Raw genomic sequence first — 19,067 nt, forward strand, 5'->3', positions numbered from 1 at the left:
CAGTTATCCCACTCCTCCCTCAGAACCTCTGTACATGATGTTCTCTCTGTCTGGGTTTGTTTTTTCCCCAGCTAGTCACATGGCTCCCTCTCTCACTTCATATTCATACTCAAACGTCACTTCCTCGCAGAGGCCATTCCTAACCATCTGTTCAAATAGCCCTCCTACTTCTATCACACTATATCCTTTTACCTTGCTTTAGACCCATTCTTAATGGATTTAAAAATCACTGGCTGAGCATGGTGGCTCACATCTGTAATTCCAGCACTTTGGGAAGCCGAGGCAGGCAGATCACCTGAAGTCACGAGTTCAAGACCAGCCTGGCCAACAGATAAAATGCCATCTCTACTAAAAATACAAAAATTAGCTGGGTGTGTTGGCAGGCACCTGTAATCCCAGCTACTCGGGAGGCTAAAGCAGGAGAATTGCTCGAACCCGGGAGGCAGAGGTTGCAGTGAGCCAAAATTGCACCATTGCACTCCAGCTTGGGTGACAAAAGTGAGACTCTGTCTCAAAAAAAAAAAAAAATTATATTCACAAAAAAAATACCCCTTAGATTTAGGGCAAATTTTTGTGCTACAGTCTCTACAATAAAATCATATTATTATTATTATTATTTGAGATGGAGCCTCACTCTGTCACCTAGGCTGGAGTGCAGTGGCGCCATCTTGGCTTACTGCAACTTCTGCCTCCCAGGTTCAAGTGATTCTCCTGTCTCAGCCTCCCAAGTAACTAGGATTACAGGTGCACACCACCACACCTGGCTAGTTTTTGTGTTTTTGGTAGAGACGGGGTTTCTCCATGTTGACCAGGCTGGTCTTGAACTCCTGACCTCAAGTGATCTGCCCACCTTGGCCTCCCAAAGTGTTGGGATTCCAGGCGTGAGCCACCACACCCAGCCAAAATCATGTTTTCAAAAGATAGATTTGAAGATACTTTACAATAAAAGATATAAGAATAGCCAGTAAACACACAAATGTGTGTCACCCAGGCTGGAGTGCAGTGGTGCAATTTTGGCTCACTGCATCCTCTGCCTCCTAGGTTCAAGTGATTCTCGTGTCTCAGCCTCCCAAGTAGCTGGGACTACAGGTGTGCACCACCATGCCTGGCTAGTTTTTATATTTTTAGTAGAGATGGGGTTTTGCCATGTTGGCCAGGCTGGTCTCGAATTCCTGACCTCAGGTGATCTACCCACCTCAGCCTCTCAAAGTGCTGGGATTACAGGCGTGAGCCACTACACCTGGCCCAGAAATTTTCAAAAGGCTAATACTACTAAGTGTTGGCCAGGATGCGGAACACTGGAATACACTGCTGATGGGAGTGCATAATGGTACAGCAACTTTGGAAAGCACTTTGGCAGTTTCTTACATAGTTAAATTATACACAGACCATGCAACCTACCCATCTTGATCCTAGGTATCTACCCAAGAAAAATGGAAAACATACATACACATACATATAAGGACTTCTACATGAATGTTTATAGCAGCATTATTCATAATAGCCAAAAACTGCTGACAACCAAATGTCTATCAACTGATAAATGGATAAACAAAATGTGATCTATTCATACAGTGGAATAGTACTCAGCAATCGAAAGGAAAAACGACTGATACATGCTACAGCATGAATGAATCTTGCAAACATCATTTTAAGTGAAAGAAACCAGACTCGGCTGCAGACTGATTCCATCTACATGACATTCTGAAATCAGATCATTGTTTTCTGGAATCAGGAGCATGGGAAAGGATTGACTATAAATTAGTACAAGGAAACATTTTAGGATGATGGAAATATCTTCAGTGTTGCGGGGACATAACTATATACAATTGTTAAAACTCATCAAGCAGTACACTTAAGATGGATGAATTTCTTCATAGGCAAGTTCTGCCTCAATAAAGCTATCCTAAGAATGTTAAATATATTGAGAGATACATGCACAGAAAAGGACTCTATGCTTATCTCCTGTGGTAGGATTTGGGTGCTTTTCGTTTTCTTGTCTTTGCTTATCAAGATCTTGTAAAATTTCCACAATGATTATGTAGGGCTTTTGTAGAGACAGAGAAAAACAACAATAAAATGCCATGATCATAAATAATTGGGTTATTCAACAAGGAATGTATTGTTCATTCAACATTGTTTGTTGTAATGAAGCCCATTTAGACCGCCTCCTTCTCATCTATCTTTCATCAGTGGCACTTCTGAGGGGTGAGCTGAGGAAACGGGTGCAAAAAGGTACAGAGCTTAATAGCAATGCTTTGTCCATCCAGCCCTGGGCTTGGCTCTCACCTTGCTTTTTGGATGAATACACAGTAGACTAATGATAGAGGGGCTCTCATCTTCCTTTGCCAACTTCGCCCTCCATTCCAATGCAAATTAGCTCATGCGTCCTCCAGGCCCCAAGAGAGACTCCTCAGCACAGGGCCGGGCAGACTGTGGTTTGTTGGGTCCGGGCCCGGCATCCGCCTCCAGCTCACATTGGTCTGCTGGGTGCTGCCTGGTCTTGGTAAAGTCAAGAGGCCATTCATCACTGGAGACCCACAATGAGGGTGACCACTCATGCTGCACATGGCAGGACAGGACACAGAGTCCCTCCAGGAGTTCCTCTGGGTGGGGATGCTCAGTGTCAACAGGCCTCTGGCCCTTTTCCCCCATCACACATCCCGTTCATCTCCGAACTTTCCGCTTATGAAAGGGCAGTCACCTTAGGAAACCCAGCCAACCTGGAGGTGGAGGATGGCACGTCAGGAATGGTCCACACCGCCTGCCCTTGGGTGCCTTGGCTGCACAAGGCCCCGTTAGGGTCCAGGTGTCAGAACATAGGAATCCAGTGAGGATAATAAGTCTATAATTATAAAATAGCTTCATAAAAACATCTTGTAGAGGAAACATACAATTTTCTAGCCACTCTAGTCAAGAAGTAAAGCCCAGCAGAATCCCAGAGCAGCTGGGGTGGGCACAGGTAAGTGAGACACATCACAGCTGTCCTGGAAGCCTCTGTTTTGTCACCCATAAATGGTAAGTTGGGAGAGACCCTGGTTCCTAGCCTGGGGTATTTGTCCTCAGGATTCACACAGGCACTATTGTCAGGAACTACTAGCATCTGAAAACTCCATACTTTATTCACAGTAGCCAAAAGATAGAAACAACCTAAGTGTCCACTGATGGATGAATGAACAATATGAGGACTATCTAGACAATGGGATATTATTCAGCTTTTAAAAGAAAGAAATTCTGACACATGCCACAACATGGATGAACCTTGAAGACATTATGCCAAGTGAAAGAAGCCAGTCAAAAAGGATAATACTGTACGATTCCTCTTGTATAGAAGTACCTAGAGTGGCCACATTCACAGACAGAAAGTAGAATGGTAGTTACCAGGGGCTAGGAGGAGAGGGGATGGGGTGATACTGTTTATGGATACAGAGTTGCAGTTTGGGATAATAAAAAAGTTCTGAAAATAGATAGTGGTAATGGTTACACAACAATGTGAATAGATTTAATTCCAGAACTGTACACTTAAAAATGGCCAAAATGGTAAATGTTGTATTCTTTATATTTTACCACATCCACAAAGAAGCAAACTCCCCACACACCTACAATGTCCCACTGCTTCATGAACGCATTAAGTCACACCTGTTATCACTCAGGTCTGAACGGGCAGGTGTAGCCTCTGGTTTTTTAGAAGAAACAAAAACAACAGCAAAATATGTTCATTGTGATCTTCAACGAGAGTTGAAGGAGTTTTTGGGGGCAGTTATAACCTTCCAAAGCATGACATCTTTTGGGGGAAGATAAAGGGGCTGTGATGGAAAGGTTGGCTTGAGTGAGTACCTTGGTATCCGTACCCACCCCCAGCCCCAAATACTGACTTTGTACTTGGGGAGGCTATGCTAAAGGAGAAACACACCCCACAGGAGACACCAGATGGTGTCTTCAGACAGTTCACACCCAGCCATAGGGATAGGCATTTGGGGTTTGGGATGGCCCTTTCTCTGGCTTACTTTTAGAGCCTGGAGTCAGACTTCTTCACATAAATAGCCCAGAACCAGCCGGGAACTCTCTGGCCTATGTGACACATGACACTGACACAGTACCAGAAATGCATGGCACCAGCTAATTCCACTGAGGGGCAGGATGGCATACCCTCTCTGAGACCCTCATCCATCACCCCCAGGACAAGGTCATGATGGCTCTTGGCAGCCTGCTCAGCATGAGGGTAAGAACAACTCAGGCTGGACATTACGAGAGTAAACACAATAGATTTCTTTCCAGACCAAGAGCTTGGGCGCCAGGAGGGGCATTCTGGTTCACTGTTAGGCAAAAAACCTTTCAGGAAATTACCACCTCTCCCATCATGCCCACCTTCCTTGAAAGGCAGCATGCAGGGTGGGAAGAACAATCAGAAGACACATTTTAATCTAAATCCTGCCCCTCTGTGGCCCTGGGAACTTGGCCCCTTTGAGCTTCAGGCACTTTGTGAAATGACAATAACATTCAATCTCCTTCAACCTCATTACTATGGATTAAATGAGACAGTGTCTGGGGACATGCTTGGAGAATGTATTGTACAACTGCTTAGGAATTTTATTCTGCCCCTGTACCTGGAACTTAGAGTGGAGCAAACAGTAAACAGTCATTGTGTATCGGTTAAGGGAACAGAGCCTCAGAGCCCTGACCCCTGGAAAAGTTTCTTTTTTGTTTACTAAATTTCTAGCAACATCGTGTTTTTTATAGAGGTGGGGGGAAATGTCCAGTTAACTGCAAGATGAAGGGGCCTGTGAAAGGACCCCCCAAGGCAATCCCATGTGCCCCTGTCTCCTGGAAAAAAGCCACATTTCTTCAAGTTGATGCAGGGGTGCTGGGGGAAAGCCAGAGTAGACAGGGCTCTCCTGGTACGTCCTTAGGGCACACAAGTCATTTGTGCTGGGGAAGAGTTTAGTGTGTGTCCTTCAGGAGTCTCCAAAGGGCACTCCGGCTGCAGCTTCGGTTGACCAACTTCTCCCTCCCAGGAAGCAGGGAGGAGAGAGACCTTGGGCAAGGCTTTGTACCTGCAGCTCCAGTGAGCAGATGTGTTTCCCAATGTGGAAAATGCATACCGTGCTTCCTCTTCCTCATTGTCTGAGTTAAAAGGACACCTCCTGTGGCCCTGCAGCATTACAATGTCTGTGGCATTGTAAGTTCTTGTCTGGGTCTGGGAGTCCCTCCTCCGTTCTCTAAGCTCAGACCCAGAGGGCAAGACCTAGAGTGCCCTGCAACTGAGGCAGCCTCCCCAAGGCTCGTTCTGAAGCTGCCAGGCTCTGAGGACAATGGCTTCTTGGAACTTCTTGGAACAAACAACACAAACCAACACATTAGAGCTAGCAGCGGGGGCACACCATGTTCTTCTAGAAAAGGCTCAAGGGGAGTGGCTTCAGTAACGGAAAATGAGGGACTCCCTCACATGGACACAAAGCATCAAGGAACAGGCCGGCTTTGCTTTTCGCTTCTTCCTAGCTGCCTAATTAGGACTTACTCAGTTCACAGTGTTCTACTTTACTGGGGCCCTCTTGGAGCCAGCTGGAGATGATAAAAACCACACAGGCATGGGAGTCAGATAGCTTCACGTGCCATTTCCACCTGAGAACCTTGGGCGAGTCACGTCTCCTCTCCAGGCCAGTTTTTGCATCTGTAGAAGAAAGAGAAGAAAACCTATCTCCAAAGCGTTGTAACAATTCAGTGAGATGATGTTTGTCAAGCCTACCACACAGAAGGGTTTCTGGGCAAGTTCGTTCCTTCCTGTCCCCCGCATTTGCCTCTACTGAGGGTGAAGGCAGCAGAGAAGACATCACCAGCAGCTGCCCACCACTGCCTGGCTCTGGAGAGGGAGGCACCATGCATCTTCTCCTAACCTCACCAGGCCGCTGTCACGCGCATGTATCTCGCGTCCAATCGGGGCCCTCAGGCAGGGGCCGGCCCTCCCTGGACCACCTCAGATATCCCAAGCTGGAATGGTGAGGGGCAGGTGGGAGCAGCCAGGCCCTTCCCTGGGCAAGCCGTGGTGGGCCACCCGCCCATTCCGCAGTGGGGGGCGGCCGGGCCTGGGGGCCCCACTGCTAGGGCCCGACTCAGAGGGCAGCCTGGAGTCGCTGGGCCGCACCGCCACGAAGACCCGCCTGTGCAGAAGCCCTCCGGGCCGCTGGGAGTAGGCCTCCTTGTGGCTCCCCCACGGGCGCTGGCAGAGGCGGGCGCGGAAGGCGGCCTGAAAGCCGCGGCGGAAGTTCTCGTTGAAGTAGCCGTAGATAATGGGGTTGGCGCTGCTGTTGAAGAAGGCCAGCCAGTGCGCGAAGGGGAAGGCGTAGACGGTGACCAGGTGCAGCTGCGGCGCGCTGAGCTGCCCGTAGTCGATGAGCAGCAACAGCGCCCAGAGCGGCAGCCAGGACAGTGTGAAGAAGAGCGCCACCATGACCAGCATGTGCACCACGCGCGCCCTGCGCCGCGCAGCCCGCCCGTCCGCCGCCTCCTCCCCACCGCGGGCCGGGCCCGGGGCCTGGCAGAGCTTGCGAGCGATGCGGGCGTACATGACCACGATGAGCGCCAGCGGCGCCAGGTAGATGTGCGAGAAGAGCACAGTGGTGTAGACCTTGCGCATGCCCTTCTCGGGCCAGGCCTCCCAGCACGAGTAGAGCGGGTAGGAGCGGTTGCGGGCGTCCACCATGAAGTGGTGCTCCTCACGGGTGACTGTCAGCGTGACGGCCGAGGGACACATGATGAGCAGTGCCAGGGCCCAGATGATGGCGATGGTGACCAGCGCCTTCCGCAGGGTCAGCTTCTCGCGGAAAGGATACACGATGCAGCGGAACCTGCCGCCGGGAGAGAGAGAGGCGGGATCTAGGTGGGTCCTAGGGCCCCCGCGAGGGGAGGGAGGGTCGGATGCGGGCACCTGACCTTCATCATCGCATCTAGGGCGGCTTCGAAGAACAGCTGAGACCTGAATTGGCTGAGTAGTCAAAGAACAAAAGCAGCTACAGGATTTATGAGAAGGGAGGAGGAAACCGCAGATCGTGTGGGAACAATGAATCCTGTGTGCACTTTTGCACTTTTTTTTTTCCCCTGAAACAGGGTCTCCCTCTGTCGCCCAGGCTGGAGTACAGTGCCACAATTATGGCTCCCTGCAACCTCCACTTCCCGGGCTCAAGTGATCCTCCCACCTCAGCCTCCTGAGTAGCTGGAACCACAGGAATGCGCTGCCACGCCGGCTAATGTCTTTTAATTTTTGTAGCGATGAGGTCTTACTATATTGCCCAGGCGAGTCTCAAAGTCCTGGGCTTAAGCGATCCTCCAGCCTCGGCCTCGGCCTCCCGAAGTTCTGGGATTACAGGTGTGAGCCGCCTCGCAGGGCCATTTACGTACTTTTGGGGGTAAACTGATTACCTGGCAGCTAGCAGAGCGATCAGAGTGCAGTCTGTCCTTGAGAAGGACGATTAGGTGCGTCAAATAACACAGTTTCTGTTTATGGATTCTCCAGAAAACCTCAGGAGGTCAGATGTAGAGCCTACATGTCAGGCTGTCCCTATGTCATCTTGGCCATAGTCAGTATCTCCACAATGCAAGGACAAGTCTGCACCATTTATTTCCTCATGAAGACAACTCAGCATCTGTTATTACACCCTTTATTATTTTTTAAAGGTGAGGCCTTTAAGATAGTTATTACGCTGTTGATTTACAGACAAGGAAACTGGGACTCAAGTGTTAAGCAATTGGCTCAAGGTCACACAGCAAGTTGCAAGGACCAGCCTTGAACCCAGATTTGTCTTTCTTCATATGCCATATAAACCAGTAGCTGTTAACACTCCATGTGCATGAGACTCTCCTGAAGCATTTCAACAACAAAAACAAAACTCGTTCCTATGTATTCAGGTCAAGGATTCCAACCTAATTAGTCTAGAAAGGGATTTTAGCATTGTTTGTTATTTGTTGTTTTTGTTTTTAAAGCTTCTGGGGTCAGGTGCCATGGTTCATGCTTATAATCCCAGCACTTTGGGAGGCCAAGACAGGAGGATCACTTGAACCCAGGGAAGAGACCAGCCTGGGAAACAGACCAGCCTGGGAAACATTGTGAAACCCCATCTCTACCAAAAAAGTTAACCAGTCGAGGGGATGCTTGCCTATTCTCCCAGCTACACAGGAGGCTGAGGCAGGATAATCACTTGAGTCCAGGAGGTTGAGATTGAGACTGCAGTGAGCCATGATCAGACCACTGCACTCCAGCCTAGGCAATAGAGCAAGACCTTGACTCAAAAAAAAAAAAAAAAAAAAAAAAAAAAAAAAAAAGCTCCTGGGGAAGTCTACTGTGCAACCAGAGTTGAAAACAGCTGCTGTAGGGGTAGGTAAAAATCTCCCCCTGCAGCGTGGTTCAAAGGTGATTGCTCAACTGCAAGCTCTTTGAGGGCAGATGCCATGACTTTTCATCTCGATAAAGTGTGATTAGATAAATGCATGAATGACCAGAGGGGAAGTTACTCGAAATACTTTCTGAGCCTTAGTTTCCTCATCTGTAAAATGAGGCCAATAGTATGACCTACTCTATGGGGTAGTTGTGAAGATTAAGTGAGATAACACCACACTTCTTGAAACATTTCCAATGCTTAATGAGGAAAAAGGGGGGGCTCCTACTCCCCAGAATGGCTTCTGTCATCCACTGATGCCAGAAAATAGAAACCTGGAGAATGTACAGTCAATCTGATTTGTTTAATGGAGGGGAAACCTTGCCCAGTGGGGGTCTTACGGTCACATGGCTGTTTAGAGTCAGAACCTGCACTGGAACGTAGGTCTAGAGCTGACTCTCAGTCAAGTGTCCTTTCCACTTCACTACACTGCATCCTGCCCTCCTGCCAACCCAGTTTTTGGCCTCATAGCCTGACCTTTTACCTCTCCTGACTTTTACCAAGCCTGACTCAAGCCTTGTTGTCTCAACCTATATGACTTTGACCTACTGGCTTCATACTTCACACCCTCAAGAAAGCTCCAGAGAATAGTGGCTTATGCTAGCACTTTGGGAGGCTGAAGAGGGCAGATCACTTGAGACCAGGAGTTCAAGACCAGCCTGGCCAACATGGTGAAACCCTGCTCCACTAAAAATACAAAAATTAGCCATGCATGGTGGTGCGCACCTGTAATCCCAGCTACTCCAGAGGCTGAGGCACGAGAATGGCTTGAACCTGGGAGGCAGAGATTGCAGTGAGTCAAGATCGCCATGGCCCTCCAGCCTGGGTGACAGAGCAAGACACTGTCTCCCCTCTCAAAAAAAAAAGAAAGAAAAGAAAAGAAAAGAAATCTCCAGAGAATAAATAATTCTTTTTTTTTTTTTTTGAGACGGAGTCTCGCTCTGTTGCCCAGGCTGGAGTGCAGTGGCCAGATCTCAGCTCACTGCAAGCTCCGCCTCCCGGGTTCACGCCATTCTCCTGCCTCAGCCTCCTGAGTAGCTGGGACTACAGACGCTGCCACCTCGCCCAGCTAGTTTTTTTTTGTATTTTTAGTAGAGACGGGGTTTCACCGTGTTAGCCAGGATGGTCTCGATCTCCTGACCTCGTGATCCGCCCGTCTCGGCCTCCCAAAGTGCTGGGATTACAGGCTTGAGCCACCGCGCCCGGCCCCTAAGAATAAATAATTCTTTTTTTTTTTTTTTTTTTTTGAGGCGGAGTCTCGCTCTGTCGCCCGGACTGGAGTGCAGTGGCCAGATCTCAGCTCACTGCAAGCTCCGCCTCCCGGGTTCACGCCATTCTCCTGCCTCAGCCTCCCGAGTAGCTGGGACTACAGACGCTGCCACCTCGCCCAGCTAGTTTTTTTTTGTATTTTTAGTAGAGACGGGGTTTCACCGTGTTAGCCAGGATGGTCTCGATCTCCTGACCTCGTGATCCGCCCGTCTCGGCCTCCCAAAGTGCTGGGATTACAGGCTTGAGCCACCGCGCCCGGCAGAATAAATAATTCTTAAAGCCTACAGTACTGGCTATGAGTGCAATAGCAGTAAATGGGTGGAGAAGAATCTTGGGGTAATCTGGGCAGGCTTCCTGGATGAGGTGGGACTTGAAGAATACTGCAAACACCACTGGGAGAAGTTGTACACTCTCATTTCATTCAACAATGATAACAAAACAAAGGTCAATGAAGGGAAGGGACTTCTCCTGATCACCCAGCTAGTTAGTGGCCTTATGGAGAGTAGAACCCACTTCATTACTCCAGCTGCCTACTTCACTGAGTTACAAAAAACTGGGCTTGCGGTGGAGAGAGGATGTGAACACTAGATTCCACAAAGGGCAGGGCTAAGATATGCCCATGCTGGGGAGAGAACAAGGAGGAGGGGATGGGTGTGCAGAAGAAACAAAATACTATTAGCAACTGATATTTGGACTCTATGCCGGGAACTGTGCATAAGCTTTTATAAGCAGGAGCTCACTGAAGCCTCCTAACCATGCTGTAGGGTAGCTACTATTTTACAGGTGAGACTACAAGGGCTCAGAGTAGTTAGGTGACCCACCCAACATGATACACCAAGGTAGGAGTGAGCACACCTCCAGCCGATCTGCCTGCCCACCTTTCCCTGGGGTGAAGCAACCAGAGGATGCCCTTCTACCGCTAACAATGCTGTGGGGGAGGAGCACTCATGCAGTGCAATATGGAGCCCCCCTCAATAAATTAGTGCTTTATTGATTGCAAAGCCTCCTTGTCCCTGGCTCTGCTCCATACCTCTGGCCCCATGATAGACTTATACTTACTAGGGAATCTGATGGAATGTGAAGATGAAAAACCAGAAGGGGTGAACATGGGGATTGAGTATGGCCTGGGCTGCCAGGAACCAGCAAGAGCTAGTGGGGACAGAATGAGGAGCAGGGAGGAACCCTTCCTCCTCAGCCATACTGAGACTCACCCCTAAGCTGTGCCCCTTAGCTCTGGCTCTCCTGGCTTAGATTCCTGCTGCTCAGGAAATGAGGACTGCTCTTGAGCTCCTCACAGGCCCTAGGAATCTCAACGAAAGCCAACTAAGGCTGCCTTCAGGCCTTCCAGAAGGGGGTGGTAGTGTCCTCATCAGGTTCCCCAAGTTTAGGGAGAGGGCAACTGGGCCCACAATCCTTCTTCTTGCAGCTCAGGATTTAGCCCCACTTACCACAGTGCAGCCCCAGCCTTCCAGCCAATCCAGCATTAGAGGCAGTGGCTCCTCTTAATGCCAGGCCCTAGTTGGCCTGGGGTTAATCCAGCCAGGAAATCTCTCACCTTTCCACAGCAATGGCCACCAGCGTGAAAACGGAAGCTGACACAGACATGCCCTGCACCAAGCCGCTCATCTTGCATGTGGCATTGTCGAAGGGCCACCCTGCAATGACAGAGGCCCCCACAGAGTGAGAGATGCCCACCCATCAAGAGCCAGAGACCACAAGCCCTCTAAGCCAAGTCCCCTCTGAGCTTGGATCTTTCCTCCATGTCCTGCAAGCTGGTTATCTGGTCTCTGCTTGCACACTTCCAGAAATGAGGAACCAACCAGCCCATAAAACCATGGACAGTTCTCACTACAGTCATCCCCTCGTTTGTACAGCGCATTGGTTCTAGGACCCCCAAGAATTCCAAAATCCGCACGTAATCAATTCCTGCAGTCAGCCTCGCAGAACCTGTGTATAGAAAAAGGCAGCCCTCTGTATATACATGGTGATAATGGTTTGATGGTATCCCCACCCAAATCTCATCTCGAATTGTAGCTCCCATAATCCCCACGAGTCATGGGAAGGACCCATGGGAGGTAACTGAATCATGGGGGTGGGTTCCTGCATGCTATTCTTGTGATGGTGAGTAAGTTCTCATCGCGAGATCTGATGGCTTTATATGGGGCTTCTCCCTTCACTCAGTTCTCATTCTTCTCTCTCCTGCTGACTTGTGAAGAAGGACATTGTTCCGCTTCCACCATGATTGTAAGTTTCCTGAGGCCTTCCCATCCCTGCAGAACTGTGAGTCAATTAAACTTCTTCCTCTATAAATTACCCAGTCTCAGGTATGTCCTTATAGCAGCATGAGAATGGCCTAATATACACGGGTTTTGCTGTATTTTTAATCTGCATTTAGTTGAAAAAAACTCTCATATAAATGGACCCATGCAGTTCAAACCCATGTTGTTTAAGGGTCAACAGTATTAGTGAGATTTTCTTTATATTGACCAATGATTTCTTTCCATGAGCTTTAGACCATCCCGCCCTGCCTGGCTCTCTGCTCCCATAGCCCTGTCTCAGGTTCTAGGTCAGTGGTTCTTGACACTGGCTGCTCACGAGAATCACCTGGAGAGCTATGCAAAGAACAAATGCTCAGACCCATGCCAGGCCAGTTACAATCAGAATCTCTAGTGATAGGGACCCAGACATCAGTTGTTTTGTTTTGTGTTGTGTTGAGATAGGGCCTTGCTCTGTCACCCAGGCTGGAGTACAATGGTGTGATCGTGGCTCCCTGCAGCCTCAACTTCTTGGCTCAAGTGATTCTCCCGCCTCAGCCTCCTGAGTAGCTGGAACCACAGGCATGTGGTTTGCAAAAAGCAAAGTATAAAGACTGTCTGTAGTATATTACCTTTCATGTAAGAAAAAAGAGATTAAGAAAATATATGCTTATTTTCTCATTGTACCAAAGAAATACAGAAAAGATAAATCAGAATAATGAGATTAGCTATCTAAACAGAGAGAAGATAAGAACTGGGTAGAAATAGTGGGTAAATGGGCTAGGTGAGACAATGAGAGTGATGCCTCTCTGAGTATATCTTTTTATGGTTCTGACTTTTTAGAATCATGGCAATGTTTCACTTACTCAAAAAATAAATAATTAACATCTATCAGGATGTGGTTGGGGAGGGGGACCCAAAGTGAACTACAAACATTAACAAATAAGCCTAATTGTATTACAAATGAATAATATTGTATTTAAATTGAATAATATTTACATTGAAGGGGTGAAGAAGAAACACACTAACTGGAGTAACTTTATAAAACATTTTGACTCTATACTGTAACAGCAAAAAGAACTGTATACAAATTCTGTACTGTCATTAATAAATGTGTGTACTCTTGACAAAACTTGAATAAACGGGATCTAATTATGGGAAAATATCAGGCAAACCTCAATCACAGAAAGAAGTATGTTAGCAATAATGAAGCTACCTTATGTGTATACTAAGATTGAACCAATAAGTAAATACGTTATAGATAAATACAGCTAGATTTCTCACTGTCTGAAAATGAAGTTAACAATAAGGAAGAGGGTCAAGTTAAAATGAATCCTGTGACAGTGGGTTGGAATCAAAGGTATCAGTCTGAACTAATGTTAATACACATACAGGTGGACAGATACAGAAATAAAGATATGTGTGTGAAATCTTTCTGTTAGTATACATATGTTTCCTGGCTCTGTCCCTTGAGAGCACCTAGAAGCAATGACACCCCAATACTCATGAGCACACCTAGAACCCAGAACTTGGCTTCCAAATACTGTTCTCAGCCAGCTTAGTAATCCCAGCACTTTGGGAGGAAGAAGCAGGAGGATCACTTGAGCCCAGGAATTCAAGACCAGCCTGGATAATATAGTGAGACTCCAACTCTACGAAAACAAAAATTAAAAATAAAGTTAGCCACACATGGTAGCACATTTCTGTAGTCCCAGCTACTGGGGAGGCTGAGGTGGGAAGATCTCTTGAGGCCAGGAGTTTGAGGTCACAGTGAGCTATAACCTCACCACTGCACTCCAGCCTTGGTGACAGAGCAAGACCGTGCCTTTTTAAAAAGCAACAACAACAACAAAACCCTTGTGAAACTATATACTAAAAAGGCAGATTTTAATGTATGTTAAATTATATCTTAACAAAAATATTTAAATGTAAAACATGCATACATTCACAGCACATTTTCTACGAATGCATACAAAGACAGAAATATAACAGAATGGCTGCCTCTGGGTCAGAGAAGAGATGTAGAGTGGAATAGGTATACAGAAGGAAACAAATAAACAAAAGAAGAGCTTTACAACAGAGTGGGAAATCACATAGTGCCATGAACTGTAGACTGAATGAATGACTCAACCTTCTGTATGTGAGTTACAAAAAAAAAAAAAAGAAAGGAAGAAAAAGCTGGGCATGGGCCGGGCGCGGTGGCTCAAGCCTGTAATCCCAGCACTTTGGGAGGCCGAGACGGGCGGATCACGAGGTCAGGAGATCGAGACCATCCTGGCTAACATGGTGAAACCCCATCTCTATTAAAAAAATACAAAAAACTAGCCAGGTGAGGTGGCGGGCGCCTGTAGTCCCAGCTACTCGGGAGACTGAGGCAGGAGAATGGCGTAAACCCGGGAGGCGGAGCTTGCAGTGAACTGCACTCCAGCCTGGGCGACAGAGCGAGACTCCGTCTCAAAAAAAAAAAAAAAGAAAAGAAAAAGAAAAGGCTGGGCATGGTGCTTCACTCCTGTAATCCCAGCACTTTGGGAGGCTGAGGCAGGCAGATGGCTTGAACTCAGGAGTTTGAGACAAACTTGGGCAACATGACAAAACCCCATCTCTACAAAAAATAGAAAAATTAGCCAGTCGTGGTGGCACATGCCTGTAGTCCCAGGACCCGGGCCCAGGGAGGTTGAGGCTATAGTGAGCCATGATTGTGCCACTGCACTCCAGCCTGAATGACAGAGTGAGACTGTCTCAAAAAAAGAGGCCGGCGCAGTGGTTCATGCCTGTAATCCCAGCACTTTGGGAGGCTGAGGCAGGCAGGTCACTTGAGGTCAGGAGTTCAAGACCAGCCTGGCCAACATGGAGAAACCCTGTCTCTACTAAAAATACAAAAATTAGCTGCGTGTGGTGGCAGGCGCCTGTAATTCCAGCCACTCGGGAGGTTGAGGCACGAGAATCGCTTGAACCCGGGAGGCGGAGGTTGCAGTGAGCCGAGATCACACCACTGCATTCCAGCCTGGGTGACAGAGTGAGACTCCAAAAAAAAAAAAAAAAAAAGGAAAGAAAGAGAGAAAGAGAAACAGAGAGAAAGAAAGAGGAAAAGAAGGAAGCTGTGTGAAGTTTTATTTAATTGCAGAAGATTCTATTAGAAACAATGTAAATACAAATCAGCATCAATTGTAGTACATTCATACGATGGAATTCTAAGCAGTTGGTGGAAAGAATGAGAAACTCTTTTATCTATTAATATGGGATAACAACATGTAAGTTGATTTTAATGAATCTTTTTTCCAGGATACATGATATATTTTTAAGTGGGGTGTGGTGGGAAGTAAAAGTACGGGACTGTTTGGAACCTTAGCATGTCCTTAATTTGCTTGCACTCGCATAAAATATTTTTTGAAAGAGACACAAGAAACTGGCAACACTGGTTGCCTCCCAGGAGGGAGAGGAGCCGGGAGGCCAGAGGACAGGGGCAGAAGGGAGATTTTTCACTGGAGAACTTTGGTAGCTTTTGACTATTGAATCATCTGAATGTTTTATGTATTCAAATAATATTTTGGAAGGCAGCTATGCTCACCACTATACCACCAACGCTGTTACAAATAATATTTTGAATATGAGTGTGTGAAAAAGACTGAGAGACACCACCTTAACCAGGTAGTGACCTCATTATATCACTGTTGACTAGTATGCATGTATTTATGTGTATGCATGTGTGCATCTCTGCACATATGTGCATCTCTGCACATGTGTGTGTGTCTATGTGTTGGAGAGGAGAGGGATGCAGTTTATGTTCAGCATTGGCAAAGGAAGCTGGGACTCAGCAGTGGGTAACGGTTCCACCAGACAGAGCCGGTACTGTGGAAGGGAGCTGACTCTGCACTGGCTCCACTTCCTGGGTCCTAGAACCTACAGAAACCCGGGCTGTGGCTCCCTCTGCCCTGAGTCAGTGAACTCACTCCGAATGGCTCTGGATCCTGGGGACCAGTGAGCTGCTTGGAGCTCTGAGCTCAGAATCTGTAGGCTAGGACCTCTAGGGGTCTCCGTATCTCTGAAAACCAGTCCCTCACCTGGAGTCTCAGGTTGGTGGAAACTTGATTCTAAAACAAGAAAGGCCAGTCGCATGAGAGAGTAGAGAGTAGATGGTGCTGTTCTGACATCTGCAGGATGCACAGGCAGGAATTTAGAGGTCAAGTGGTCCACTGAGTGGCCGGCCAGTCCCTGCTTAGACACTCCAAGGGACAGAGAGCTCATTACTTACAGGCAGAACTCTCTTCTGTGCCCTGATCAATTTCCAGCTCAAATGAGTGGAGTTTTAGTTCCTGACTCAGAGGAAACCTGCCTCCCTTCCACTTCTCCCCATTGGCTCTAATTCTGCCCATGGGAGCTCCATGAGAGAGTGGGACTGAATGATATAATACAATAATTAGAAATATGGGTGTGAGAATATGGACCTTGACACCTATTAGCTGTGTGACTACAGACCAGTTTCTTAACCACTCTGAGCATGTTTCCTCTTCCATAAAATGGGGAGGACCATAAACTCTACATCATTGGATTGTTGTGAGGATGAATTAAGATAATGCATGAAAAGTAACATCATGCCAGGCACAAAGAAAACAGGGAATTCATTGTATCTCTTATTTCTAGTCTAACTCTTAAGCTCCAAGACTGTCTTAAGAGTTCGACACCATAGCACGGCCAAGAGGCCAGCCCAGCAACGATATCTGTCTTTTAAGCTTCAATTTCTGGCCTTATCTGAGAAGTTGAAGTGGGGGTGGGGGACACTCCTGCTGCCAACTGCCTGCACTCACCAGTGATGAGGTTGTCCACAAGAGTGGTGGGCATGCAGAAGATGCCCACCAGCAGGTCACTGATGGCCAGGTTGAGGATAAACATGTTGGTGACAGTACGCATGTGCCGGTTCTTGAGCACGATGAAACAGACCAGGGTGTTGCCCACCATGCAGAGCAGGAAGATGAGCGCATAGGCCACAATGAACATGGCCGCCACAGGGGAGGTGTGCTGGTAGTAGGAGGAGAAGGTGAGGTTTGCAGCCGGAGTGGCCTCAGCGTTAGTTCCATTCTGACTTAGGGGCCAACTGCTGTTGGGAGGCTGGGAGGGCTCCCCTAGGACCAAAGGAATATATGGGTCAGGACCTTAGGCAAAGAAGAGATTACCGATTTCTCACCACTAATGAGACCCTCCGTATCCCAATCTTAATCATGCCCTGGTCCCCCAAGTATGTCCCCAGCTCCTGTTGCAACTGGATGCACTGATCCAAGACTTTCAGCCTAAAACCACTCAAACCCTGGTCTTATACTTCATGCCCTGTCTTGCGCATAACTCATTCTCCAATGTGGGAGAATTATTATTAACCCCCCCACCCTATTTAGGTTCCAACTTTCTTGGCCCTGCTCTGTGCCCCAGAGGCTAACCTCTAAGTTCTGCATTGCCCTGGTTCCCTTGTCTTCTGGCTTCTAGCTAGGTTCAGCCAATGCCAGGCACAAAGGAGATGGGAGGGCAGGAGCAGAGAGAGAGGTCAGGATATTTGTCTTCTGACTCCCTTCCTGCCTGGCCCAATTCTTCCAGCAGCTGTTTTTTCCTACGGCCACAGCCTGCTCCTATTGGGTGAGTCCCCTTTCATGGCTCTAGCGCTCGCCTGACTACAGTAACGCTCTTCCCTCTCCTTGCACATACAGGCCTGCAAATGGTAACAGTTTCCTGTGGTTGTGAATCCCTGGGTGCGTCACCGTTTCTGGCTGGTTCTCTTACCGCTCCCCTCTTCCATCAAACTCTATTCACTTAAACCCCTTCTGGGTGCACCATTTGTTTTCCGCTGGAACCCAATTATTATGCCCTTAAACTCTTTGATGTTTTTCCCCTTCATCTCCTCCACAGAACTTTAGTTGAGAAAGGCAAGAAGGCAGTAGAGAAAGGGAGAATGAAGGGGGACTGTGAACAAGGGCTAAGGAGCAGAGGCACATCACATTCAGCAGAACATCCAAAGCAGAGGTTCCTGCTCGACCTTTGCCTCCTCCTGTCCCGTGATCAGCTGTTCTGCCTGCATAGCATTTAACAAAGCACTTCCACATCTGTTATTTTATTTAGCTCTCTGAGCCATCCCATGATGTAAGTCACTAGGTATTAGCCTCATTTGTTTCCTTTTGTATTTTTTTTAAACCCTCATTGAATTACCCTAAGGTGTTAGTTTCATTTGAATTGGAGGTCAGAGAGGTTCCATGACTTGCTCAAGGTCCCATCATGATGCTGCAGCAGAGCTGGTCCTGCTCTGCGTGTCTGTGAATTAGGACCAGGCTTTGGTGTGTGTTTCCCCAGGCTTGCTTCGCAGGGAAGGCTCAGTGTCCAACCACAGCTCTTCTGGGAAGCCATTAGTTGGGGTGACTCATGATGTTGTCTCATAAACTCTCCTCCTGCCTTCCTCTGGGACTGAATGAGGCCTGTTCCAGGGGATGAAGAGTCCCTACAGAATCTTTCTGTCACACCCAGAACTCAGCCACTGGCCTGGAGGCTCAATGGAGGCTGGGGGCCTGGAGGCTAGAGACCCTCAGGGGAGCAGGGCCAGTGAGCTGGCACCATCAGGGCTGCAGAGTAGTTCTTCTCCTGGTCTCTCTTGGGACTCTCATGCAGCTGCTTAGTTATCTGCTGGCTAAGCTGGGGCCGGGAGGTCCAAGATGTCCCTCACATGGCTGGTGATTAGTGCTGGCGATTGGCTGGGATGTCCCTCAGTTCTCCACATAGCCTCTCATCCTCCAGGAAGCTAGTGTGGGCTTCTTCAGAGAACAGTGGTCTCAGGGTTCCAAGAAAGCAAGAAAAGAAGCTACAAGCTTCTTAAAACTGAGACTCTGGAATTTTCACATCACGTCTGTCACATTTTATTGGCCAAAGCAAGTCACAAGGGATGCCCAGATTCAAGCCAGTGGATAAATAGTTTCACCTCTTGATAGGAAGAAAAGCAATATAGCATTGCAGAAGAGGTGTGGACATGGAAGTGTGATTCATTAAGGTCCATTGTGATAAAATCTACCACTATCCCCATACTACATTTGGTTGACGTGATGCCAAAGTCTTTTTTAGTTCACAGGTCCCCACTCTGTCTCTT

The 19,067-nt window shown here is 47.9% G+C and overlaps 1 protein-coding gene across 1 annotated transcript in view; it reads right to left on the reverse strand.

Moving 5' to 3' along the window:
- Positions 1-5,974: 5,974 nt before the first annotated feature.
- NPFFR1 (neuropeptide FF receptor 1) overlaps positions 5,975-19,067 on the reverse strand; it is a 32,469-nt gene continuing 19,376 nt past the window's right edge. Inside the window, exons 6-8 of the mRNA XM_033208875.1 lie at positions 16,759-17,103; positions 11,254-11,353; positions 5,975-6,845 (exon numbers count right to left, since the gene is read on the reverse strand). Coding sequence (XP_033064766.1) covers positions 5,975-6,845; positions 11,254-11,353; positions 16,759-17,103 — 1,316 coding nt within the window. The remainder of the gene's footprint in view (positions 6,846-11,253; positions 11,354-16,758; positions 17,104-19,067) is intronic.

Source organism: Trachypithecus francoisi, unplaced genomic scaffold, assembly GCF_009764315.1.
Source record: "Trachypithecus francoisi isolate TF-2019V2 unplaced genomic scaffold, Tfra_2.0 Lachesis_group9, whole genome shotgun sequence".
Lineage (NCBI taxonomy): Eukaryota > Metazoa > Chordata > Mammalia > Primates > Cercopithecidae > Trachypithecus > Trachypithecus francoisi.